Here is a 26127-nt window from a genome sequence, read left to right on the forward strand (position 1 = left end):
TTTATGCTAAAGTACACAAAACATAGAACGGATATGAACAATTAGTGAAGACATTCTCTCACAAACACCTTCAAACTCTCTTTTTTACATTTTAGATTTTTTTTACACCAAGCTTCAACAAGCTTTAAAAAAAAACAACAGCAACATACATTTAAATACTTTTCAACTAAACTAACAATTAAAGCTATTGATCGATTCAAGTTAAACTGTCTTAAATTCAGAATATTAACTTGAACTTGAGTTATCTTGACTAGTTTAGATGGATTCATTTTTATCTAAACTAGTCCTGCTGAGATCATAGATTGAAGTCGTGACCAAAAGTGCTGTTGCCGCACAGTTTATGCAGTGTCTCTTTACAGTTTCTATGACTATTAGTTAGCTATGAGTTATTATGACTATTGTAGCAACAGCAGAGCCTAAAGACAGAGCTCTGGGCTTAAATGAATGACACATAAACAGCTGCAGTTGCATCTCTTGATGCAAATTAAGGTATTGGATTGGTGAATTGGTTTAGGTACTTGAACAACCCTAATAACATATTTTCAACTGCTTAAAATCAGATCAAGAACAATTGGCTGAACTGTAACTTAAAGTTAAAATCACACTTTGGAACATGCGCCATGGAGATTGTTACATTTAATGTCAAGCAAAAGCAATACATTTCCATGGTGATAAGCAGGTGTAAGCCCTCCTCCTGGCCATGTTTGAGTCAAACCTTTATTTATCAACTTTTTTGGCTAAAAAAAGTGACACGATGGCTTTAAAGCTACATGTTACATGAAGTTTTAGAATAACAATTTAGCCCTAATAACTAAATGAATATGAACTGGTCCAAGCCTTTAAACTCTACATAAATATTCTGAATTCAGTCCATTGAATGTGTTAATTCTTGAACAGTGAACCGAGTGTGTATCTGACAGTTAGAGTGAGGTCTCTAGGCTGTGCAGGGGGCTCCCAGGGCAGCGCTGCAGAGTGGAGTTTCTGGATTCGGACAGGAGCTGGGGCCCAGTGATGCGTTCAGGGCCTCCGTTGTTGTTGGAGTTGGAGTTCTGTGATGTGTTTGATTGGTGTGGCAGGTACACAGAATTCCGATTGGTTGGAGGCTCATCCTCGTCCACCTCGTCGATCAGGGGGATGTGCGTCTCTGAGTCCTCGATCCTGAACTCGGGGTGAGACATGAAGTTGTGGATGGAGCTTCGCGACTCAGGCGTCTCCAGTCCCTCATATGGAGATACACTGTCCCTGAAGGCGTTCACCACACGGATCTGGGGACACAGACACAGGGGGCACATGGAAAAAATATCACAAAGAAATCTCTATTATGTGCTAGTAATACAGTATATAGATAATTACATAGGTCCCTGTCAATGCCAGAGCTTATATGATCTCTAAGCTAAGTAAGGTTGGGTCTGGTTAGTAGTTGAACGGGAGATAGCTGGGAATGATGCTATAATGGGACAGCGTTGGATCTAGTGCAAACTATTGCTGTGTCCGCTTCACCCACATTGCCTAGTATGAATGTCGTGTGTTCAACTGGCATTCTTGCTTTTGTCAGTTTCCCCTATTGCAGCTGTGGCTATATTAGCTTGCTACCAAAGACCGTGGAGTGAATGAGTAATGCACATAAGTAGTAAAAGCCGAAGTTAAATCTGTGAACTGGACTAAAAGTTGTAGGAGTGAAGGCATTTGGCTGCTCATCGAAGCCGCTTCTTCACTTCTGGTCAGATTGCTGGTGGACACTGCCTTATAACTATCTGAGGGGAGGGGCTAACTACACTGAAACTGTAAACAGCTATTGTCTTCAGTTTCAGTCTTAATGGCCTCTATTCAACTTTAATGGTTCTTCTGGCTCACCCCATTTTTCTCATGGTTCCTTTTGTTTGTTTTGGGTCTGAGGATGGGGTTATAGATGGGGGACAGATTATGTCTCAGGCCCCCATTCCTGTTTAAGGAAGAATTGTCTCTCCTAATAAAAATTGCTTCGTTAACTCATCTCTCAAACCATTTCTTTTCTTTGGCTAAGATCTGAACCTCACTATCTTCATATTAGTGGTTAGAGGCTTTGAGATGGAAATGTAATGGTTGAAAGGTTGTATTTAAAGATACAATAGCTGTTTATAGTTTCAGTGTAGTTAGCTCCTCCTTTCAGAAAGATATAAGGTATCGTCCACCTGCAATCTGACCAGAACTGAAGAAACGGCTTGAATGAGCAGCAAAACATCTTCCCTCCTATGTTTTGTCCAATTGACAGATTTAACTTTGACTTTTACTATGGATCAGATCTGGACGACTGAGGGATTACACAGACAATGCACATAATTGTAACAGGGCTTTTAAAAACACTATATAAAGTACTATGCAAGTCAAATGTATCATCACATACAGAATATGAAGTGGAGCTAGATATTATGGTCAGAAAAGTTAATTCTCTGCATTGCCCCATTTAAATCCGGTTGATCTGTCAGAAGCAGTGGGTGATCACCAAAAAAAAAAGTGCTGTCAGGTACCAGGAGTACCTAAGTGAAGTACAAGTCTATTGCTTATGGTTAGGGTCAGCTCAGACACAGAGATAACATGCAACACTCTATTAAAAGTGAGGGTCTAAAAAAGTCAAATATTCAGTACATCTGTGGAAAAATGTCACAAATTTGCCTATTAAAACTTTTACTACAAACAAACATATCACCTGATGAAGAAGAATCTTGTGCTGAACAGACTTTCTTTGAACTTTAAGCTGTTGTTGTTGCTGCAGTTTTTTACAGGGTTAAGGTTCACTTTATTGACCCTGTAAGAAATTTTGTCCTCTGCCTCTGCCTGCCATCCTTCAGTGTCACTGGGCCAACTAGTCAGGAGCTTAGGAGCTCATCTCCAGAATACCTTGCTTGCCCCTTGGTGTATATTGATACTTTGCCACTACTGTCATCAAAATGACATGGGGGTGTGATGCTAACTGTAGGCTCTGCTCTTTCTCAGGCTTTATAAGACTTTAATCTGTACTTTATTTTAACTGATGAGTTGGTGTGTACTGTTAAATAAGTCTCTCACACATATAATCATGGTCACAAGCTAGCTAGCATTAGCCAATAGTATTTTCAGTTACTCACCCACTATTTTTGTTGCAAATCAAACCATGAATGTTCGTATTGATCACAGGCTTCTGAAAATGTGTTGTTTAGAGCCATTTTGCATTTTTTCTTGAATTTTTAGACAATCTTAAAACCTTTTGGGCAGTGTTTGCTAATGTGTGCATTGTGTCACCCCAGCGTGATGTCACTGCAAAGTATCAATATTTGACCTTTTGACTCCTCCCATTCCCTGTGTTGCCATAGTGACCTGTGTTTGTATGCGGCTGAGTCCTCGGCACCACAGCACGCGGCTCTTCTTCAGCTCCATCTCCGCATGGTCGATCTCAAAGTCGTCTTTCTGAGGCTCCAGCTCCTCCTCTGGGATCTCATCTCTCTGAGTGTTGTGTCCTGCTGGCTTCAGGCATGTTAGCATCCGTGTCGGGACACTGGTCACCACCTGGGGACACCACAGAGTGGAAGGTTTAGCCCAACAGACAGGACCAGGGCAGAAACATCAGGGTTTAAATTTATCAGTGAAGGTTGGGTTCATGAAGATTTCATAAGTCACCACCTGGATTTAACTAAGCAAATAGGTATGAGCCTCCTATTGGATAATTACCGCATGGGCAATTAGCTTTCTGAAGTCAGCTGACTACCTGAATATACTGAATGATGGCACAGGCATATTCCAAGATGACAATGCTAGGATTCATCAGGTTCAAATTGTGAGTGGTTCAGGGAGCATGAGACATCATTTTCACACATGGATTGTCCACCACAGAGTCCAGACCTTAACCCCATTGAGAATCTTTGGGATGTGCTGGAGAAGCTTTGTGCAGCGGTCAGACTCTACCATCATCAATGCAACATCAGGGTGAAACATTAATGTAACACTGGATGGAAATAAATCTTGTGACATTGCAGAAGCGAAATCAAAACAATGCCACAGCGAATGCATGCTGTAATCAAAGCTAAAGGCATCCAATCAAATATTAGAGTGTGTGACCGTTTTTTTGGCCAGGCAGTGTATATTAATAGTAGTTAGTTACTGTTGTCATAATACAAGAATTATTTTGTAGCCCAAATGATTTTTTAGAAAGGTCTTTTAAAGACAATATTGTAATTTTCACCAAAAAATAACTTTTTATATATATATATTATACTGTTCTGGTCTTACACTAGCTCTTTCAAGATGAACCTGCTCAGGAAAGGTAAAATTTCATCCAGTCATGTGATTGTTTTTCAGTATCGATACTTGCACAAATGAGTATATAGTTTCAATACTAGTTTTAGTACCGATTAGGATCTGATTTTCGATTATTTTGTTAGTATTTTTTGTATTTAGTAGTGCATACTAGTTAAATCTATTAAGACATATAAAATCATTATTTATAAAGTTATCATATATATTTAGATTCTTTTGACACTCGCACAGATCACAAAAAGCATTTGGTGGCAGTTTGGAGCCCTGTGTATAATTGTGTACAGTGTATAAAAGTTTGTTTTTGCTTGGTTAATATGCAAAATGTGCATAATTGTGAATAAACATGTTTAAATATGTGTATAATTGTGTGTTAAAGTGTGTGTTTGTACTGTACCTGTCCCCAGAGTAAGCTACCGAAGCCAAAGAACACACACCAGAGCCACTGGTCTGCGCTGAGAGGGACACAGCTGAACGGCTTCCCTCCAAACTGAACAATGACGATCTGAAAACAGAGACAATTTAAGACAACTTTGTCTAAGGTGAATACCAATATATAAGGTTTAATAGGATTTTTGAAGCCTGGTCACTGTTAGGCCAAGAACCTAGAGCTGAAACGCAAAAGAAAATTGACTGGAAGTTTTATAGAATGAATACATTTTGCAAGTAGCTTCTGTCTTTTCTAACTCTGAAAAGACACTGGTAAACCATGGACAACTGAGGGATTACACGGGCAACACACACTAGAACAATATGTATTTTCCATTTTATTCATGTTTAGTTTTTTATGTTTAAAAAAAACATTCAGTCTATAAAACTATCTACTTTTAATCATAGTTTTAGTTGACAAAAAAGTCTGTCAATTTAGTCATGAACATTACTTTTTTGTTTTAGTCAGTGAAATTATGACTGGGGCAATGTACAGTCTCTGTCTGTGTGAGTTTAATCCACATGCGACGTTGCCTTAGATTTGAAAATATAATTCATTGATAAAAATTGTGATAAAAAACTTTAGTCTACAAAATGAACAGCAATGTACAGCCTCTGTATAATTATAAATCATAATTTTAGCTATACTTTTTTCATTATAATTACTTATATAAAAGTATGACATTTCTAAGTCCAGCGGTCACCTGCACTAGGAGCGTTCCCAGAATGATGCTGCAGAAGATAGGGTTTCTGTGGACCCCGTAAAACACATTCCTCTCTCCGTGGATCTTTCGGGCGTTGAGTTCGTTAAAGATTTGCATCAGGACAAAAGTGTTGAAGACAATGGTGTAGTGCTCAGAGGGAGGAGCGTGAAGAGGAGAATTTCTGCCACTGTCAATGTCAAACATGAGCTCACCTGGAACAGAGAGGCAAGGCAGTTCTCTTCATATTTAAGATTTAAGACAATTTATATGGCCAATAAAATCAGATAACCCAATAATTACATTTGATTACATTACACAATAATACTCGTGATAATTATCGGCTGATAATGGTAATTATGACATTACACTGACAATTCTGATAATTAAAATCTTCACAGATAATTTTATCTGATAATTAGAAGCCCAAAATACTCCTCAGAGCGCTCACTCTGAGCCCGCTGCCCAGCCGCTCACACAGCACAGCAGCCCCGGGTCAGAGGCTGCAAAAATCACGAATAAAAACACGAGGCAGCCGAGACTGTAAAAGTCAAAAGGAGGCATGACATGGATGTTATCAGGCTGACAGGCTTGGACTATCAATCAATACATCTATATTCAACAACCTGAGAAAATCAACATATTAAGAATATTTTCACCCCTTCTCAATTAAACCCTTTAGGCCAGAAGCATGCAAAGCTCCCATACGAAACTCAGCAGTACATACTGCCTTCTGCTTTAAAAATAACTAACTAAAAAATAACTAACTAAAAAAATACTGACCGACAAAAAGCAGGCTGAAGATGATGGTGAGCTGGTAGACAGCATGTCCAAAGATATTCTTCATCATGGTGCGTGAGATGAGTGGTTTCTTTCGTCCGTACGGGTTTCTGCGCAGGAGTGACTCTGTGGGCGGCTCCGTGGCCAAAGCCAAAGACGCAAAAGTGTCCATGATCAAGTTCACCCACAGCATCTGCACGGCCTTCAGGGGAGAGTCCTGAAAACAACAGAGACATTTACCATCAGAATACATTTATTTATCAGGGACATACAAAAACATCAGCCTCTACAAAAAATAATTATGTAGGTTGCATTTTTCTGCTTCCTTCTCTCTGTCTACTTGTGGAAGTACAGATCCATACCCTAATAAACCCTAATACCCTGAGCTAGTGGTGTGCCTCGTACCTGGGTGATACAGGCTCCGGTGAATGCCACAATCACAGCCACCACGTTCACGGTGAGCTGAAACTGGAGGAACTTGGAGATGGAGTCGTAGACGTTCCGTCCCCACATCACGGCCTTCACAATGCTGCTGAAGTTATCGTCTGTCAGGATGATGTCTGACGCCTCTTTGGCCACATCTGTCCCCGCGATGCCCTAAACACAAACACAGGGTCAAAACACACAGGTCACTGGCCAAGGGAGTCTAACCTGGCTCACGGCAGATTGGTATTTTTTTGTTTTGATTCATTTCACCTTTGACTTCTGCCCAAACCCTGGTGTTGATTGGTCCAGACTCTGGCCCACTAGTGTTTCATTGACCTTTCCTTAGCTGAAACCGTAATGCTAATGAACTTGTTATATTCTATAAATAAAGGTGTTACCATGGCGAAGCCCACATCTGCCTTCTTGAGGGCTGGGCCATCGTTGGTCCCATCTCCGGTCACAGCGACGACCTGCCTCTGCTCCAGGACTGTGCTGTCAATGATTCCTGTTCACACCAAATCAGACGAGAGAGAGCAGTGTTAAAAGGCAAAAACAATACATAAGACTGAAAGCAGAATATTTGTTCTGCTCCAACCCTTTGAGTTCAGATGGACAGGATTGTTAGACTGATCAGATCATCTATACAATTGTGGGAGCACTGAAGTGAATAAAAAGAAATATGACTTGACCTTTGACCAGAGTGTGTTTGTCAGTGGGAGAGGAGCGAGCCAGGACTCTGAGCTTAGGCCAGATCTTGTCTATCCGCTCCTGTTCGATCTGTGGAAAGAGAACACATGAAAATAAACAAGACATAACACCTAACATGAAAACACTGATACTGTTTCATGTTACTGCACTGACTTCTCCGAGCTCGTTCCTGATTCGTCTATTGAACTCTTTTCCTTCCAGACACAGGAAGTCCTCTCCCGGATGGAGGATCCCACACTTGGTGGCGATGGCTCGAGCTGTGTTGATGTTGTCCCCAGTGACCATTCTCACAGTGATGCCGGCCTGTTGGCACTTCCTGATCGCATCAGGCACCTGCAGCAGACAAGAAAAAGTTAACTTTAAGGACAGGTGAAGAATTATGTGCAGAGGACGGTACAATTTAATAAGACCTTTGATTGGATGTTACAATGTCGACACAGTGTAAGGGGGTACAAATCTGGGGTTTGTTCATTATGTAATTGTTTTATGGTCAAAAGGTCCTTCTTCAAAATTAGTCCCATGAGGGTAACCAAATAAAGGATAATAATTTGGATCTTCTTTTTCTACAAACTGGACCTCACAGCAGTGTGTCATTTACTTGTAGGATTCCCTGATTAAGGAGGTTAATTAAGGGCAGGGCTCCAGACTAGCATTTATTTTCTAGAAGCACTTCTAGTTAAAGAAGGTAAATTACTCAAAATTATTAACTGCAAATACTGAGCAGTTCTGACTGAGAAAATTATTTGATTTCAGTAAATTTGTATTCTCCTCCAATCAAAAACATTAAAAACACACAAAAGCATACTTGAGAAAAAAAACTCACACAGATGCCAACTCGCATTTGGTTGCAGCCTGGAGCCCTGAAGGAGCCATCTTTATTAATATCTTTAAATGACTAGCTGGATAGGGTTCAATGGACTGAGATGGACTTAAAGTTATCTTTAAGTGGACTTAAAACTAAACACTAAATCCACATTTTTGCACAACTAAACTGTGTATATAGTCTTTTAATGACATTCTCAACTGTTTCTGGTATTTTTTAAAACTTTGGTGCAAACTTGAGAAATTTGCAGCTTTCTGGTCAAAAATATCTACGGTAAATCTAAGTTTGTGTGGCCTTCAGTGGCCTCTGCAATTTCCAGGAAAGACTGCCCTGATCACAGCCAGGTGTTTCTGATTACATATACCTGGCTGCATGTGGATGTGGATACCTGTTAGACCAATCATCATGTTTATCATATCTAACCTTTGCCACTCCTCCCCCTTCACTCTCCCCTTTAGTCCTCCACGTATTGAAATATGGTTGTGAGCAGAATTTACTAAAATCATGACTGGATGTTGTGAGTACCTCTGGTCGGACCGGGTCCTCGATGCCCACCACACAGATGCAGGTGAGTCCGGTCAAGATGTGAGCCTCATCATCCCAGTCTGGCTCTCCCTCTGAGGCCGGAAACTCTTTATAGGTGAGACAGATGGTCCTCAGGCCTTCTGACGCCATGGGCTCGATCACACTCGTTACCACCGCGTCTCTGTCACGCTGACGGAAGTTCTTCGCCTCGCCCCCCGACGATAGGATCCTACAGCACCTGGGCAGAAAATATTTCATTCAGACTGTCAAACAGGAAGTATCAAAATATTTACAACTGAGTAAAGATGTCATTGTAAGATGTATTAACAGTTTAAATACATAATTTTCAGACTTTGAGTGAGTATTTATCAGTTGAATAGTTTATATTCCAGGAGTAAATTTGATCAAATTAATCTCAAAAACTAATATAGCAACTTCAGTGCTTGTGTGAAAGTATATGAGCATGCGCAGCTTGAAAAACAGGTAAGGTTCCAAATCGAACAATGAATCCCCCCCATGACAGTGTTGGTGATTTTCTGTCCTCTTGCTCTGGCCCAGAACTCACTTCTTTAGAAGGATTTCTGACGCCCCCTTGCTGAACATGGTGAAGCTGCCGTCGTAGTTGCGCAGCACAGTGCTCATGGACTTTCTCACTGAGTTGAAGGTGTACACTTTGAACAGCGTCTCCTCTGGAAACTGGTTGCGGATGGTTTGGTAATCACGGCGCAGGTCTGTGGCGAACCCCAAGAGGGCGCACTCTGTTTTGTTCCCCACTTGCCGAGGCAGTCCTCCCTCTTTCTCAGGAGGCTGTGGAGACATCGATGTTCACAAGTAAAATAATGTAATAGTGTAATCTCTTCACTGTAATTACATGTATCATTACTTTGTACTCTATTGATACTTTGCACCTGATGTCATCAACATTCCCTGGAGGTGTGGTGTTAACTGTAAGTACTACTCTGCGCCACATTTGCCCGTACAAAACCAGTGCTAAACTAATGAAATGTTAGGCAATTCTTTACACCCACCTGACACCGCATCTGATCTTTTTTCGTGATCTGTATTTTAGCTTATCACCATCAAACTCAAGCCTCAGCTTGCTTTTATTTACTTCTCAAAACAAGGAAAAATGTAATAAAACACCTTGTAAGTTCTAAATTTACACCTGAATGTCTGCATCAAGGTCCAAATTTTCAGCCCTAAATCTAAGTTTGTGTTCCCATCAGTTCCGTCTGCAATTTCAAGTAGTTAGTGACATCACAAGACTGCCCTGATTACAGCCAGGTGTTTCTGAGTATGAGTTTGAACTGTAAAGTGTGAATACCTGTTAGACCAACCACACTGTTCCTGATATATCCTGACTCCACCCTTCCTCTCCCCTCACTTCCCCTTTAGTCCTCTAGGAAGCTGTATTTGAAATGTGGCTCTGGGTGGAGTTTAGGTGTTAAGTCCCACTTTAATCGCCTACCATGATCTTGGTGGTGTAGGCGCAGTTGATGGCGATCCCTTTGATGAGGAGGTCCATGGAGTTTTTGGGGATGACGTCTGGAGGGGGGACATGTTTAAAATATTGTCCTGTGATGTAGCACTGGACGACGGTCATACGGTTCATGGTCAGGGTCCCTGTTTTGTCGGAGCAGATGGCTGTCGCGTTTCCCATTGTTTCACAGGCGTCCAAGTGTCTTACCAGGTTATTGTCCTTCATCATTTTCTGAAATCAGGTAAAGAAGATGAGTCAAAAATTTTAAAAATGCACAAACATTTATGTAACAAAAAGTCGTAAAAATAGAGTAATAGTAAGCTTTTTATATGTGGTGACAACCTATAGACCCACATTATAAATTAGCACAAAATAAATGCGCTGTGTAAAATGTTAAAAATGTTACAAATTAATTCACTTTGCATAGTTGGTCCTGGTAAGTAACTTGGAGTAGACCGATCAAAGCGGGGCTGCCATTATCCAAACATCTGGCTTTCCTACCACCACCTATCACTCACTTCCACACCCCACATTCACTCACTAAACCTGACTGCAGGACCAAATAGTTTAGATTAGTCCAATATTTATCCGTCCTCACTTTAGAATCTGCACATTACAAATAGTAGGTTCCCCCTTTTCCCCCTGTAAACTCTACTGGAGGCTGCAGTGAGGTCCTACACACCTTGACGGAGTAGGCCAGGGAGATGGTGACGGCCAGAGGCAGCCCCTCAGGCACAGCCACCACCAGCACAGTGACTCCGATGATGAAGAACTTGACCAGGAACTGTATGTAGATGGGAACACAGTCTTTATTCCAGGGTACTTGTTGAACAGCGAAAGTGTCAATGACGAACCGAACGATGAGGATGATGACCGTGAGGACAGACATGAACAGACCTGGAGAACAGAAGCACAGAGACACAGGCCTAAACAGCTGCAAACACAGCAATGCACTGCAGAGATTCTTAGCACAAGCCTTAAAGGTGCTGTAACAGATTTTTACTATTTTGAAAACGTGAAAAACAACTAGTTTATTTAAATTGTTTGCAGTTACTTCTCATTAACTTATGCTTTCCGACAATCCAAATTATTCACTGTGATGAGTTTATAAGTGTTTTTTATAACTTTCAGTGACCAGAGTAGAGTTTTGCCATGACGGTAAAGCTAACAACAACAAGCATGCTAATGCTCACAAAACACTTTCTAATTAGATGCAGACCGTATACAGAGGACTTAATTTAACCCCAAAGCTGCAAATGAGATTATAATGGATATAATGGAAGTCACTGGATATACACATTTCTGAAACATGCTCAGTGTTTACAAATCTTCTCATGTCGCCAAAGTTTATCCAATCACACATGTCTAAAGACCTCTAAAAATGCACATCTGGCAACAACCACAAGCAAAGTCTGAGTAGGGCAAAGTTATCACTATAATTGCATCCTCAGATTCACATATTTCTATACAGTATAAGGACATACTGGCCTCTGATTCAAATGCCTTATACTATTTGACATATTTTTTTCACTATTCAGACTTGAAGAGTTACTCATTACAACACATCCAAACCACTTTTGGTAAAAAGAAAATCTCCCCCGTTTTCTACGCACCAATTGTTCAAATATAGTTATTTTTCATATAGGGTCACAGTAGAAGTGAGGGGAGGCTAAAAGTTGTTTTTTAAAAAAAATCATTGAGTTTGCTCCAGAAAAGTGAAAATTTGCACCAAAAATGATTTTCATCTTGATTTTGAGTGTAGGAGTAAAAAGAAAAGTGAAAATGGAATAACGAAAGTCAATTGATACACATATTTCTGAAACATGCTCAGTATCTACAAAACTACAAAACGTCTGAAATCACCAAAATCTGTCTGGTTGGGATGAAACTCACATATGTATAAAAACCTGTAAAAATGCACATCTGTTTCATGGCAATTGAGCAATCACAGCCAAAGTTATCACGATAAATGTACCTTCAGATAGCAAACAATGAAGTTAAATCTGTCAACTGTCAGAACTGAAGCTCTTCAAAACTGAAGAAGCGGCTTGGATGAGCAGCGAAACGTCTTCACTCCTACAAGATTTGTCCAGTTGACAGATTTAACTTTGTTGTTTGCTATGGATCAGACCTGGACTACTGAGGGTCTACACAGACGTACCTTCAGATACACAAACATCCCTTAACAGCGCACAACGGTTATACAATATACATTTTGTTAGATAATTGTTGCTGTAATATAATCAGCAATATTGATCTAATATGGTTATTTTTTCTGTTCAAAACTGTATTTTTATTGCTAAAAAACAGCTATATAGAATTTCTCAAAGATAGACGTATGACTTAGAGTCTGAATTTTTGGAATAATCAGAAAGTACAGAGCAGTGGGTGGAGATAGGGTGTTGACAAAAACTTTCTGAAAATTTCAAAACTCGAACAATACAGGGTTACCCAAACATGCATGAATCAATCAAAATACAACTTTGTAAGACCTTTATAACATAAGTAACAGCTCATAAAAGTTGATTTTACATAATACGTCCCTTTTAACAAAAGACAGTGTACCTGCTTTGCCGATCTGCACAGCCAGTCTGGTGAGCTTTCCTTGTAGCACAGACTTCTCCTTCTTGGGGTGGTTGGTTTTCTTTCCTGGTTCTCCATCTTTGAGCGGCTGCATCTCCACAGGGGCGCCATCCTTCTGTTTGTCTGCACAGAAGGCAAGACTCATCAGACACATGAATCTTAACTCACACATTTTTATCATATTAGCAAATGTGATGTGGTGTGTGAGTGGGTGAGTGCTGGTGGTCTGAGAGACTGAATATGTTTTCCATCTATTCATTGAACAATACATTTATATAATAATTATCATAAACCATTTGAAAAAGAGATGGATCATCGCAACGGCCTATCATTAAATAAATAAATTAATGACCTGCCTAAACGTGATTTCTAAACTGAAGTTGTAAAGTAATGTGAGCGCTGATCCTTGTTCAGTATCGAGGTTAGAAGTGTAGAAGCAGAGGAGGAGGACACAGCTGCAGAGCTTAGGCTCTGATAATCTTCTTGTTCCTAATCGCCGTCACTGGAGTCAGAGCACCTGCTGCTCACTTACAGGTGAAGCCCTCCACCTCCGATCAAAAGCCCGGCCACAACAAAAGAGGCTGCAGTTTGTTCATTCATAAAAGGGATTGCTCGGTTATTAGTGGTTTTCAGATTCTATAAAGCAACAATGTCATGATTTTTCCTATTATTGATTACACTGCACTTTGCCTTGGAATATTTAAACGGAAAATGCACAAATGTTGAACCTGAGTATATACATATAACTGACTAGACTCCAGAACTTACTGTATGATAACTATTTTGTACTATAATAAATTTTAACTGCCCCCATCTGTATTAAATAATATGGACCTATTCACCTTATTTCATTAGTTGCTGTGGGCACCGCCATTGTTATTCAGGTTGTATTATTTTGCACAGGGCTGCTGATCTTGACAGTAAGTTCTATAGGGACTACAGAGCCGTTTTAAAGCCTCACAGAGAATCAGTGCAGTGTTGAATTGTTGGTCACATGAGCATAGAACGTTTTATACAATTTATTTTATTATTATTTACTATTTCATATCATATTTTAGCACCAAAACTTTTCTCCATCGAAATGAATGGGCGGGGCGGAATAAGGGCAATAGAAGTTTTTGATGTCACCTGTTACCCACCAACAGGAGTGGGCAATGTGCCACAATCACAATTTTTAGCGCATAGATCACAATGTAGATTTATATACATTTGCTGTATGGCTGGTATGATTGTGTGTGTATGCATATTGTGTGTTACTGCACCTCATGGTTTGAAAGTTGAACACTTAAATCAAAATCACACTAAATGTACTACTTTAAAAATGTAAAAGCCTTCTGCTTCTTCTTAGTGTTTATACTTCATTGTACTCAGTTAAAACCACCTTTACTCACTGAGAGCATGATAAAGGCTGACCAATAGGAGGAGTGAGTGGGGAAACAGAATTACTGAGTCACAATACACTCACCTAAAGGATTATTAGGAGCACCTGTTCAATTTCTCCTTAATGCAATTATCTAATCAACCAATCACATGGCAGTTGCTTCAATGCATTTAGGGGTGTGGTCCTGGTCAAGACAATCTCCTGAACTCCAAACTGAATGTCAGAATGGGAAAGAAAGGTGATTTAAGCAATTTTGAGCGTGGCATGGTTGTTGGTGCCAGACGGGCCGGTCTGAGTATTTCATAATCTGCTCAGTTACTGGGATTTTCACACACAACCATTTCTAGGGTTTGTAAAGAATGGTGTGAAAAGGGAAAAACATCCAGTATGGGGCAGTCCTGTGGGCGAAATTGCCTTGCTGATGCTAGAGGTCAGAGGAGAATGGGATGATTGATTCAAGCTGATAGAAGAGCAACGTTGACTGAAATAACCACTCGTTACAACCAAGGATGCAGCAAAGCATTTGTGAAGCCACAACACACACAACCTTGAGGCGGATGGGCTACAACAGCAGAAGATCCCATCAGGTACCACTCATCTCCACTACAAATAGGAAAAAGAGGCTACAATTTGCACAAGCTCATCAAAATTGGACAGTTGAAGATTGGAAAAATGTTGCCTGGTCTGATGAGTCTCGATTTCTGTTGAGACATTCAAATGGTAGAGACATCCATCCATCCATTTTCTTCCGCTTATCCGGGGCCGGGTCGCGGGGGCAGCAGTCTAAGCAGGGACTCCCAGACTTCCCTCACCCCGGACACGTCCTCCAGCTCCTCCGGTGGGACCCCAAGGCGTTCCCAGGCCAGCCGAGAGACATAGTCCCTCCAGCGTGTCCTGGGTCTTCCCCGGGGCCTCCTCCCGGTGGGACATGCCCAGAACACCTCCCTAGGGAGGCGTCCAGGAGGCATCCTGAGCAGATGCCCGAGCCACCTCAGCTGGTTCCTCTCAACGTGTAGGAGCAGCGGCTCTACTCCGAGCTCCTCCTGTGTGACCGAGCTCCTCACCCTATCCCTAAGGGTGCGCCCGGCCACTCTGCGGAGGAAGCCCATTTCAGCCGCTTGTATCCGCGATCTTGTCCTTTCGGTCATTACCCAAAGCTCATGACCATAGGTGAGGGTAGGAACGTAGATTGACCAGTAAATCGAGAGCTTCGCCTTCCGGCTCAGCTCCTTCTTTACCACAACGGACCGATACAGCGACCGCATCACTGCAGACGCTGCACCGATCCACCTGTCAATCTCACGCTCCATCCTTCCCTCACTCGTGAACAAGACCCCGAGATACTTGAACTCCTCCACTTGGGGCAGAGACTCACCACCCACCCGGAGAGAGCAAACCACCTTTTTCCGGTCGAGAACCATGGCCTCGGATTTGGAGGAGCTGATTCTCATCCCAGCCGCTTCACACTCGGCTGCAAACCGCCCCAGTGCCTGCTGCAGGTCCTGGCTTGAAGAAGCCATCAGGACAACATCATCTGCAAACAGCAGAGATGAAATCCTGTGGTTCCCAAACCAGGCCCCCTCCGGCCCCTGGCTGCGCCTAGAAATTCTGTCCATAAATATAATGAACAGAACCGGTGACAAAGGGCAGCCCTGGCGGAGTCCATCATGCACTGGGAACAGGTCTGACTTACTGCCGGCAATGCGAACACAGCTCCTGCTCCGGTCATACAGGGACCGGACAGCCCTTAGCAAAGAGCCCCGGACCCCATACTCCCAGAGCACCCCCCAAAGGACACCACGAGGGACACGGTCGAATGCCTTCTCCAGATCCACAAAACACATGTGGACTGGTTGGGCATACTCCCATGAGCCCTCGAGGACCCGATGGAGAGTATAGAGCTGGTCCAGTGTTCCACGACCAGGACGAAAACCACACTGCTCCTCCTGAATCCGAGGTTCGACTATCGGTCGGATTCTCCTCTCCAGTACCCTGGAATAGACCTTACCGGTAAGGCTGAGGAGTGTGATTCCCCTGTAATTGGAACACACCCTCCGGTCCCCCTTCTTATACAGAGGGACCACCACCCCGGTCTGCCATTCCACAGGTACTGTCCCCGACCGCCACGCGATGTTGCAGAGACGTGTCAGCCAAGACAGTCCCACAACATCCAGAGACTTGAGGTACTCAGGACGGATCTCATCCACCCCCGGAGCCTTGCCACCGAGGAGCTTGCCAACCACCTCAGTGACTTCAGCCAGGGTGATGGACGAGTCCGCCTCTGGGTCCCCAGTTTCTGCTTCCTCCTCGGAAGACGTGACAGTGGGATTGAGGAGATCCTCAAAGTATTCCTTCCACCGCCCGACAACATCCCCAGTCGAGGTCAGCAGCTCTCCACCCGCACTGTAAACAGTGTTGGTGAAGCACTGCTTTCCCCTCCTGAGGCGTCGGACGGTTTGCCAGAATCTCTTTGAGGCCGTCCGATAGTTCTCCTCCATGGCCTCCCCGAACTCCTCCCAACCCCGAGTTTTTGCCTCTGTGACTGCCCGAGCCGCGGCACGCTTGGCCTGCCGGTACTCATCAGCTGCCTCAGGAGTCCCACGAGCCAACAAGGCTCGATAGGACTCCTTCTTCAGCTTGACGGCATCCCTTACTTCCGGTGTCCACCACCGGGTTCGGGGATTGCCGCCGCGACAAGCACCACAGACCTTACGACCACAGCTACGAGCAGCCGCATCAACAATAGAGGTGGAGAACATGGCCCACTCGGAGTCCATGTCTCCAACCTCCCCCGGGATCAGGGAGAAGCTCTCCCGGAGGTGGGAGTTGAAGACCCCCCTGACGGAGGGCTCCGCCAGACGTTCCCAGCAGACCCTCACAATACGCTTGGGCCTGCCAGGTCTGTCCGGCTTCCTCCTCCGCCAGCGGATCCAACTCACCACCAGGTGGTGATCAGTTGACAGCTCAGCCCCTCTCTTCACCCGAGTGTCCAAGACACGCGGTCGGAGGTCAGATGACACGACAACAAAGTCGATCATCGACCTCCGACCTAGAGTGTCCTGGTGCCACGTGCACCGATGGACACCCTTGTGCTCGAACATGGTGTTTGTTATGGACAAGCTGTGGCTAGCACAGAAGTCCAATAAAAAAACACCGCTCGGGTTCAGATCGGGGAGGCCGTTCCTCCCAATCACGCCCCTCCAAGTGTCACTGTCGTTACCCACATGGGCGTTGAAGTCCCCCAGGAGAACAACGGAGTCCCCGGTTGGTGCACTGTCTAGTACCCCTCCCAGGGACTCCAAGAAGGCCGGGTACTCTGCACTGCTGTTTGGCCCGTAGGCCGACACAACAGTGAGAGACCTGTCCCCGACCCGAAGGCGCAGGGACGCGACCCTCTCGTTCACCGGAGTGAACTCCAACACGCAGCAGCTGAGCTGTGGGGCAATGAGCAAGCCCACACCAGCTCGCCGCCGCTCCCCGCGGGCAACGCCAGAGAAATGGAGAGTCCAACCCCTCTCAAGAAGATGGGTTCCAGAGCCCAAGCTGTGCGTGGAGGTGAGGCCGACTATATCTAGCCGGTAACGCTCAACCTCCCGCACAAGCTCAGGCTCCTTCCCCCCCAGCGAGGTGACATTCCATGTCCCCAGAGCTAGTCTCCATGTCCGGAGATCCGGTCGTCGAGGTCCCCGCCTTCGACTGCTACCCGGATCTCTCCGCACCCGCCCCTCATGGCTCCTCCCGCAGGTGGTGGGTCCACGGGAGGACATGATGCTTGCATTTTCTGTCCTCCTGTGTGCTCTTCCCCCTCCCTCACCTGTCTGTACCTGGAGCTGGGCGGAGCCCTCGGCTCCTCCCGCACGCACCTGTGTCCCATCAGGGTAATCACCACCACCTGCCGCGCTTAAGAGGAGCTGGGAGAAGACACTCGGAGCCAGACCGTCTGCGTGTCGATGTGAATGCTCCAGTTTAGTTTTTGCATCTTTGTTGCCTGTCTGCCTGTTACTCATTGGACTTTTTGCCACCTTACAGATTCCTGCTCTCGCTCATTCCTGCTCCTGCCTCTGCGCTCCAGCTCCGGTACAGTCCACCCCTCTGCCTTGCCTCCTGTTCCGTCTTGGTCTCTGGCTTGCTTCTCGCCTCCTGCCCTGGCTCCCGCTCTCTGGACTACTCTGGCTCGGCCTGCCCTGGTCTCGTCCTGATCCTGTCCTCGCTCTGGTCCTGGCTTTCCCGTCCCCACTCTGCACTACGCCCGTCTGGTCTGCCTCCCACTCCCTGGCTCCCCGTGTGTGAAAAAAATGAACTATTAAAAACTGAAATTCACCATTTTGTAAACACTGTCAACTTGCCCTGAGTCTGCACTCCTTGGTCCACACCCGCACTACCCGTTACGACAGGTAGAGTCAGAATTTGGCGTAAACAGAATGAGAACATGGATCCATCATGCCTTGTTACCACTGTGCAGGCTGGTGGTGGTGGTGTAATGGTGTGGGGGATGTTTTCTTGGCACACTTTAGGTCCCTTAGTGCCAATTGGGCATCGTTTAAATGCCACGGGCTACCTGAACATTGTTTCTGACCATGTCCATCCCTTCATGGCCACCATGTACCCATCCTCTGATGGCTACTTTCAGCAGGATAATGCACCAGGTCATAAAGCTTGAATCATTTCAAATTGGTTTCTTGAACATGACAATGAGTTCACTGTACTACAATGGCCCCCACAGTCACCAGATCTCAACCCGATAGAGCATCTTTGGGATGGGGTGGAACGGGAGCTTCGTGCCCTGGATGTGCATCCCACAAATCTCCATCAACTGCAAGATGCTCCTCAATATGGGCCAACATTTCTAAAGAATGAATCAGCACCTTGTTGAATCAATGCCACGTAGAATTAAGGCAGTTCTGAAGGCGAAAGGGGGTCAAACACCATATTAGTATGGTGTTCCTAATAATCCTTCAGGTGAGTGTATGATGATTTAACTAAAATAGCAGATTGTCAAGGGAATCAGATCACAATATTGCCCAGCCTTACTATGTTACAGGGATGTTTGTTATTGTCTTGTATTTGTGTTCCTGTTCTTATTCTCACCCAAGTAAAAAAGAAGGTAAATTTGCAACATGAGGGTAGAAGGTGCATGGACTAAAGTGTGTGGTTAAAGCAGCAAAGAGCAAAAAGGAGACAGAGAGTCTACTGCTTTGAAAGAGCGAATGAAGCAAGTGTGAGAATCATAGATGGTATATATAAATGGACATATCTAACCTGCTAGCTGCCACGTTCTAAATAGGAAGTGATTATGGGCGCACTACCAGCTCCATCGACTCTGGCTCCAATTCACTTTCTACTGAAAAACTGTTGCTCCTCTCTCCGTAACTGCTGCAGTCAGGCTCATCATTTTGATCTTAAAATGTACATTAGTTCTACAGACGTCTACACATTTGATTGACAGCTTTGCTAAGTGTCCGCTTCCTACTGAACCAGCGGTGTAGGCGGGAAGGGGTGTTACCTTCAACAGCCTCATGCCAGATTGGCTCTTTGGTTGCCATGATACACGTCTGCTAGCCTCAATGAGCTTAATTTAAATGGAGCCAAATGCTATGGCTGACGTCACACTCCCTTGGTTTTTATACAGGCTATGGTGAGAACACATAAATGGGCTCTAGGTCAATTTTTTACCCCAATCTAACGTCTTAACTAATGTAATATATATAATTTGGTGCTAGAAAATTTAAACTGAACCTAATACATAACCCTAACCCTTTTTTAGCATTATTTTATGTATTATTTATTAGGTGTAAAAGAAAGATTCCAAAGAAAGCCTTCTGATATCAAATGCTCACCTTTTTTGGACTTGTCCTCCTTTTTACCTGTGGATAAACATAAAAATTGTAAAATTGTTTTGTCATCTAAAAATAATCGTGGAAGACCACAAAACAAAAACAGTGATTTGAAAATGTACATGTTTATACATATTTATTGTTTTTATGTGTTCATTAGTTAACCACATCCAAAAATTGTGCTTAAATAATGTAACTGATACTACCCATCTGAGTCTAAGAGTGTGTTCTCACTTGTACTTGTTAGGTCCTAATTTGTGCCTAGTTTTGTCATAGTGTAGACTTGGCTTGGTTTGGTCCTGTTCAAGTCCTTGTTTAGTCCATGTCTAAAGCAGGTTTAGTTGCAGTCCTAGTCCCAGTTTAGTCTTAGTTTTGGTGTTATTTATGTGCATGCATTTATGTGCACCCTAAACCTGATCTCCTGTGGTGTCCAAGTAGACTCACTCTTTTTCTCTTTTTTACTCTTCTTCTTGCTCTTGTCGTTGTCGTTCTTGTCCTTTTCGGGTTTGTCACCTTCCTCCTCAGCTCCCAGCAGCATAAAGATCATCCCGGTCTGAGAGTTCACGCCCACTGCCGTCACCACCATCTTCCCAGAGCCCTCCATCACATGAGTGCCTGAGACACAAGTACAGAGTTTACTTCAGCTCACTCTGCACAAAAACACACTGTAAATCTTAAAGAGGGGGTATTACACTATTTTGCTAACACATAACATATTTCGATGAAGATCCCTCAAATATGCACAAATAAATCAGAAAATCGCTTGAGGTATGTTTTTGATGAGGGAACAATGTTATAGCAAGATAGAAAACTCAAAAAAGTGGACTTAGCACAATAGCCCCTGTTTAAATTTCATATAATGCAATAAGTATCCAATAAGGCTATAGTTGAAGGAAAATAAATTCTTTAAAAAAACAATTATGCATTCAGAAGACGTCATGTTAACAGAGATGAACCAGTGCAGTCATCCCCACATATGCTGTTCTGAGTAGACTACAATGGTGCATGAATGTATGAGTGAATAGGCGAGTTTTTCCTCACCCAAAGGAGGTGGAGGAGAGTGGTGGGTGCACAGGTGTCAGTTTTATTACAATTCAAGTAGCTCTATGATGTGTTTAAACATGAGCTGCATTAAAAACAGAATTAATAAAACACAATATGACGATTACACCAAAAAATAAATAGGTCGTGATTTGATTTTTACCACCATATTTCACAACTTTATCCGGTCTTTAACTTTAACTGTCTTTAAATACAACTACCTGCATGTTCTGGGAGTTCATACTTAATTATGATCAGTTAGATGTACTTGTCATTCAGTCAGAGCTGACCAATAGTGGGGTGGGAAAAGTGTGTGTGATTGTGATGATGATGAGCTAAAATGCACTTTGTCCCTGCACTTTGGATGGAAATTTTGGTGCTGATGACATAGGAAACATTTCCCACAAACCGCTGCTTCATCCATCCATTTTCTGCTACTTAACTGGTGTAAAAACTACGATAAACATTTACCACAGTCCTGTCATATGCACTTCACGGCTGGTGAAAGTTTGTGTTTGGGCCTGACCTGAGAGCATCATGGGATCTTTCTCCACTGTCTTCTTCACATGGTCCGACTCTCCCGTCAGAGAGCTCTCGTCGATCTTCAGGTCATTTCCCTGGATCAGAATCCCGTCTGCAGGAAGCAGGTCGCCTGAACACAGAGCAGAACTTTTTTTTTTACTCTTTGTGATACGTGTCATGTAGAAGAGAAAAGGTGCGTAAACCTGAATGTAATGTTTTGGGTTTTTTTCATCAATCCATTCACGCCACATTTACTTTTTACCATTCAGAAAGTTGGATTTCATAAAACTGGTTGCCAACAAGAGATATGGTGATCTAGCAATGTGAAATGAAAACTGAACTGGATTTTACTGTTCTTTGTCATGAAAAATTGTAAAATCACAATGTTTCATAATACCTATAACACTGTTATACTGTGAAAAGGGATGCACTGCTACCACTTTTTCCCAAACCAAAATGAGTACTTCATTTTAAGAAGGCATTATTTTTACCATATTGGTGCAAGTTAAACTAAAAGTAATAATAAACATAATAACTATAAAATGTTATCACTGCTTAAGGGTTAAATACAGGCAGAGACATGAAGAGGCAACACCAACTCATTTTGAGAGCACTGGTCTTGATGAATGTTGTCTATCCACAAGAGTCATTTAATAAGATTGAGTAAAGCCTTCAAAGCCCTTTTAACACACGCACTGCTCTCCAACTGTCTCTGAACTCATGGACAAGTCCTGCATCTATTCACACCACTTTTTATACTGAAAGTTTGGAATAACTTCTAAATACAACACTGCTTGTCTCTATGGAGATGTTATTGCTTTGCATCAAATGTTACAGTATGCCATTAAACATCTGGCATTTATTTTATTACAGGTGTCTTTGTTGTTAAAAATACCTGCATTCTTACTGTGAGTGGTGTCACCTCTCCACAGATTTGTACTGTAAATTGGCCTGGTAGCTTCAGCTGGTTTTCTCCATGGAGATAGGTATGCCAGACTGTGGAACATTATAGGCAAAGTGATAAAATCCCCATGAACAAGGTGACAGCCAATTGTTGGTGATTCGCATTCTCTGCATTTGACCCATCCTTTAATGATCTTGAGCCAGAGCTTGAGCTGGTCTTGGTCAGGACTACCCACTACTCCCAGGATTTTACCTATTGTGCATGTTTTTGGTTGATGGGAAAAACTGGACCCACCCAGACACGGAGAGAAAGATGTTACACAGTGCACCTTTAATATAAAAATGTAAACTGTAGTGTGTGTAACAGTATACTCTGGAACAATTTCTCACCATATTTGACTTGTAAAATGTCCCCGACCACGATCTCGGATATTTTGATCTGAGTGACCTGCGCAGCTCGGACCACGGTGAACTTCTGCTCCTGCTCGATGCGGCTCTGGAGGCCTCTGAACTGCTTCTCTTTGCTCCAGTCGTTGAAGGCGGTCACCAGGACAACACACACGACTGACAACAAGATGGCCGCCCCCTCAATCCACCCAGCCTCAGATTCTCCCTCGTCCTCCAGGCCTCCTGCAGCTTTACCACAACCTCAAGAAAACAAAACAATGCACATATGAGTTCATTACATGTTACGCACAGAGCACCATTGACATTTAGGGTTAAATTTCAGCAAGTTCTCATTTTGTTGTGTTTATTTGAGCTGTTTGTAGAAAGACAGTCAAACTAAATAAAGTTCATACAAATTGGCTTTTCAAAGTTCTTATGAGATCCCCTATTTCCACAAAATTATACAGCTGTTAACTGACATAAGCATTACACAATCTAAGCTCAGTAATATCCAATGAATGCTTATACTCAGCACAACTGTTTCTAAAATCAATCGGACTGCTTTTGAAACCATTTCTATCATGGACCTTTCTGGAGCACACACTTATTTATGTATATTTTGCAACTCATGTTTTTAAACCTATTGTAGATTAATTAACAATGTTTTAAAAGGCAGAACAAGTGTTCATACCAATCACATTACATTCATGTCATTTTGGTACTTCATTGGAGCAATAACTGTGAGTGGAATTTTTAAGCACCATCCTTATTATTCATCTATGACTACACCATATTTTTTACTTCTACTTGAGTAATATTATTTTAAAGTGGCAATACTGTTGTTGTTTCACTTATCTTCCCACTTCTTTTATAGTTAGTCTAGTCCCCCCCCCCCCCCCCCCAAATACTCAAATAACTACAACCCATTTAACCAAGTCATATTATGTTTAGAAAAGCTGATTTATGTAGATCAAATTGAAGAATCTCACATATTCATGTGCTTAAACTTCCTGCTATATGCAACATTTTGAGGGGCCATTCAAAAGATATATTTTGTTTTACATTGCTAATCACTATGATAACACTCATTATTTATCGTTCTGAAACCCATGGATAGAAACTTACTTAGTCGTTCGGATCCAGGCGGCTGGTAAAAAGAAAGGCCTAGAGAAATTACAGCTGCCACCTCAAGAATGATGAGCGTCACGTCCTGTAGCGCTTCCCAGACTAACTGTAAAAAAGTTTTGGGTTTCTTCGGTGGTATTGAGTTCAGACCGTACTCTTGTTTTCTCCTCTCAATGTCCTCAATGGTTCCATCTAAACCTGTGACACAAAACATAACACAATTAGGCTTAAATTCACATTCACACTGGGTTGAGCACTTTAGTTGTTGGTGTTAGTCCTGTTCTAATCCTGGTTTTAATCTCAAAAATGTATGTTAAATATCACTGTACAGGCAGAAAATGTAACAATTTACATAAATACAAATATATGAACTGAAGGTGGTGACATTCATGGGTTTCAGCTTTGAGTTATATGCAATATTTGAGGACTCTCTCTATATATATATTATATCTCTCTCTGTCTCTGTCTCTCTCTCTCTCTCTCTCTATATATATATATATATATATATATATAATGTATGTATATATGTGTGTGTATATATATATATATAATGTATGTGTATATATATATGTGTGTGTGTGTATATATATAATGTATGTATATATGTGTGTGTGTGTATATATATATATATATATATATATATATATATATATATATACATACATAAATGCATATAAACAGTCATTTCTGAAATTCATTTGATGATTGTCCTCTAGAAAACTACTGTACACGAACAGTAAACTGCAATAAATTGCAATGCACAGCTGATGATTCTGCACCTTTATAAACCACGATCAAGACATTTATAGGCACATTTAGCATAATGAATGTTCTGGTTGTCCACAGTGTTTCTCTCCCTTTTGACAGTGTTTATAAGATTGGGAGAGGATCATGCGGGATAATGAATGTGCCTGAGACAGAAACACGGGGCGCTGGCACAGTGTGAGGGGTTTTCAGCTGATTTCAAGCTGCTGCTGACATTTCACTGCTCTGTGTCAGCAGGGGGCGATAAACTGAATACACAGTTTATTGAGCGCACTCAAGATGGACAGAGAAGATGAATAAATGATAAGAAGATAAATGTCAAAGGCCTGACCAAATACTTCACAGAGGCCAGAAGTTCAAGATGAGGACAAGGTGGGAAAAGGTGGAGAAACAACATGCGTCCTGATGTCATTTATTAATGTTATTCCACAAAATGCACTCAGCTCTGTTTGGGTCAATTGCGTCACAACATTCTATCGACCAATAATAATCAATACAGATCGGGGGCAGCTAAAATTTATATTTATACTCTGTAGTAACATCATGCTGGGGGAGGACATCTGCATGTATGTCTTTTGCAGAATATTCAGCAGTTGCCATGGTGACACAATGCACGCATAAGGAAATACCGCCAAAAAAGCAAACTCAAGAAAATATACCAAATGGATTTAAACAACATTTAAACAATATTTTCAGAAGCCTGTGGTCAGTACGAGCATCCATGGTCCTTTTTGGTTGTTTGATTTTCAACAAAAAGGTTGGAGTGACTTAATGAAAAACTGTTGGCTAATGCTAGCTATCTTGTGACTGTAATGTTATGTGAGAGGGACTTCATCTCACCTGTTAGAGCTTCAACTAAGTCAGTTCTTTATGGTCATATAATTGTGTTAAAACAAAGCTCAGAGTAAAGTCTAACTTGAGGAACAGAGCTTCAGACAGAGCAGTGCCTCCAGTTAGCATCACACCCCCAGAGATGTTGATGACACCAGCTGGAAAGTATCAGTAATATTTAATACAGATGGGGGCAGCTAAAATTTATATTGTTGTAGTGTTTTTTGTAATAGTGACTTCTTGGGTCTAGTCACTGATTGAAATGATCAGGTTTGACATTTGTGCATTTACCTTTTTGATATTTCATGGTAAAGTCCAGTGTAATCCCAATCATTGATGCAGTAATTTAGATAATAGAATGTCCTCTGCAAGGAACAAAATACCCTGTCTTTACATAGAAAATTCTCTGAAATACATGGGATTCTTGTATTAGTTCATCAACTCATATTTCAGTCTTAAATGTTAATGCTTGTAGTTGTTTACAATGTGCAGTCTGAACAGAATCCTACTTTTTTAACATACAGTATATCACAAATCTAGTCGCAATACTTGTCAGAAAGATCGCAAATAGATTTATTCTCAATATTGTGCATCCCTATTGCACACTTATGTCATTC

General features: G+C 42.4%; 1 protein-coding gene across 2 annotated transcripts in view; it reads right to left on the reverse strand.

Annotated features, from left to right (window-relative positions):
• Positions 1–913: 913 nt before the first annotated feature.
• The window catches only part of LOC117372372 (plasma membrane calcium-transporting ATPase 1-like), a 28847-nt gene continuing 3633 nt past the window's right edge, over positions 914–26127 (reverse strand). Inside the window, exons 3-21 of one of the 2 annotated variants that reach the window (XM_055222742.1) lie at positions 23915–24112; positions 22793–23050; positions 21504–21629; positions 20381–20551; positions 19940–19966; positions 12704–12844; positions 10821–11035; positions 10127–10369; positions 9224–9465; positions 8659–8896; positions 7464–7643; positions 7292–7379; positions 7001–7107; positions 6582–6773; positions 6180–6393; positions 5400–5611; positions 4664–4771; positions 3334–3522; positions 914–1265 (exon numbers count right to left, since the gene is read on the reverse strand). In XM_055222742.1, the coding sequence (XP_055078717.1) occupies positions 921–1265; positions 3334–3522; positions 4664–4771; positions 5400–5611; positions 6180–6393; positions 6582–6773; positions 7001–7107; positions 7292–7379; positions 7464–7643; positions 8659–8896; positions 9224–9465; positions 10127–10369; positions 10821–11035; positions 12704–12844; positions 19940–19966; positions 20381–20551; positions 21504–21629; positions 22793–23050; positions 23915–24112 (3494 nt within the window). In that variant the 3' untranslated portion in view covers positions 914–920. The remainder of the gene's footprint in view (positions 1266–3333; positions 3523–4663; positions 4772–5399; positions 5612–6179; positions 6394–6581; positions 6774–7000; positions 7108–7291; positions 7380–7463; positions 7644–8658; positions 8897–9223; positions 9466–10126; positions 10370–10820; positions 11036–12703; positions 12845–19939; positions 19967–20380; positions 20552–21503; positions 21630–22792; positions 23051–23914; positions 24113–26127) is intronic. The other variant, XM_055222743.1, reaches the window with a different exon arrangement.

This window comes from Periophthalmus magnuspinnatus, chromosome 6, assembly GCF_009829125.3.
Source record: "Periophthalmus magnuspinnatus isolate fPerMag1 chromosome 6, fPerMag1.2.pri, whole genome shotgun sequence".
Classification (NCBI taxonomy): Eukaryota; Metazoa; Chordata; class Actinopteri; order Gobiiformes; family Gobiidae; genus Periophthalmus; species Periophthalmus magnuspinnatus.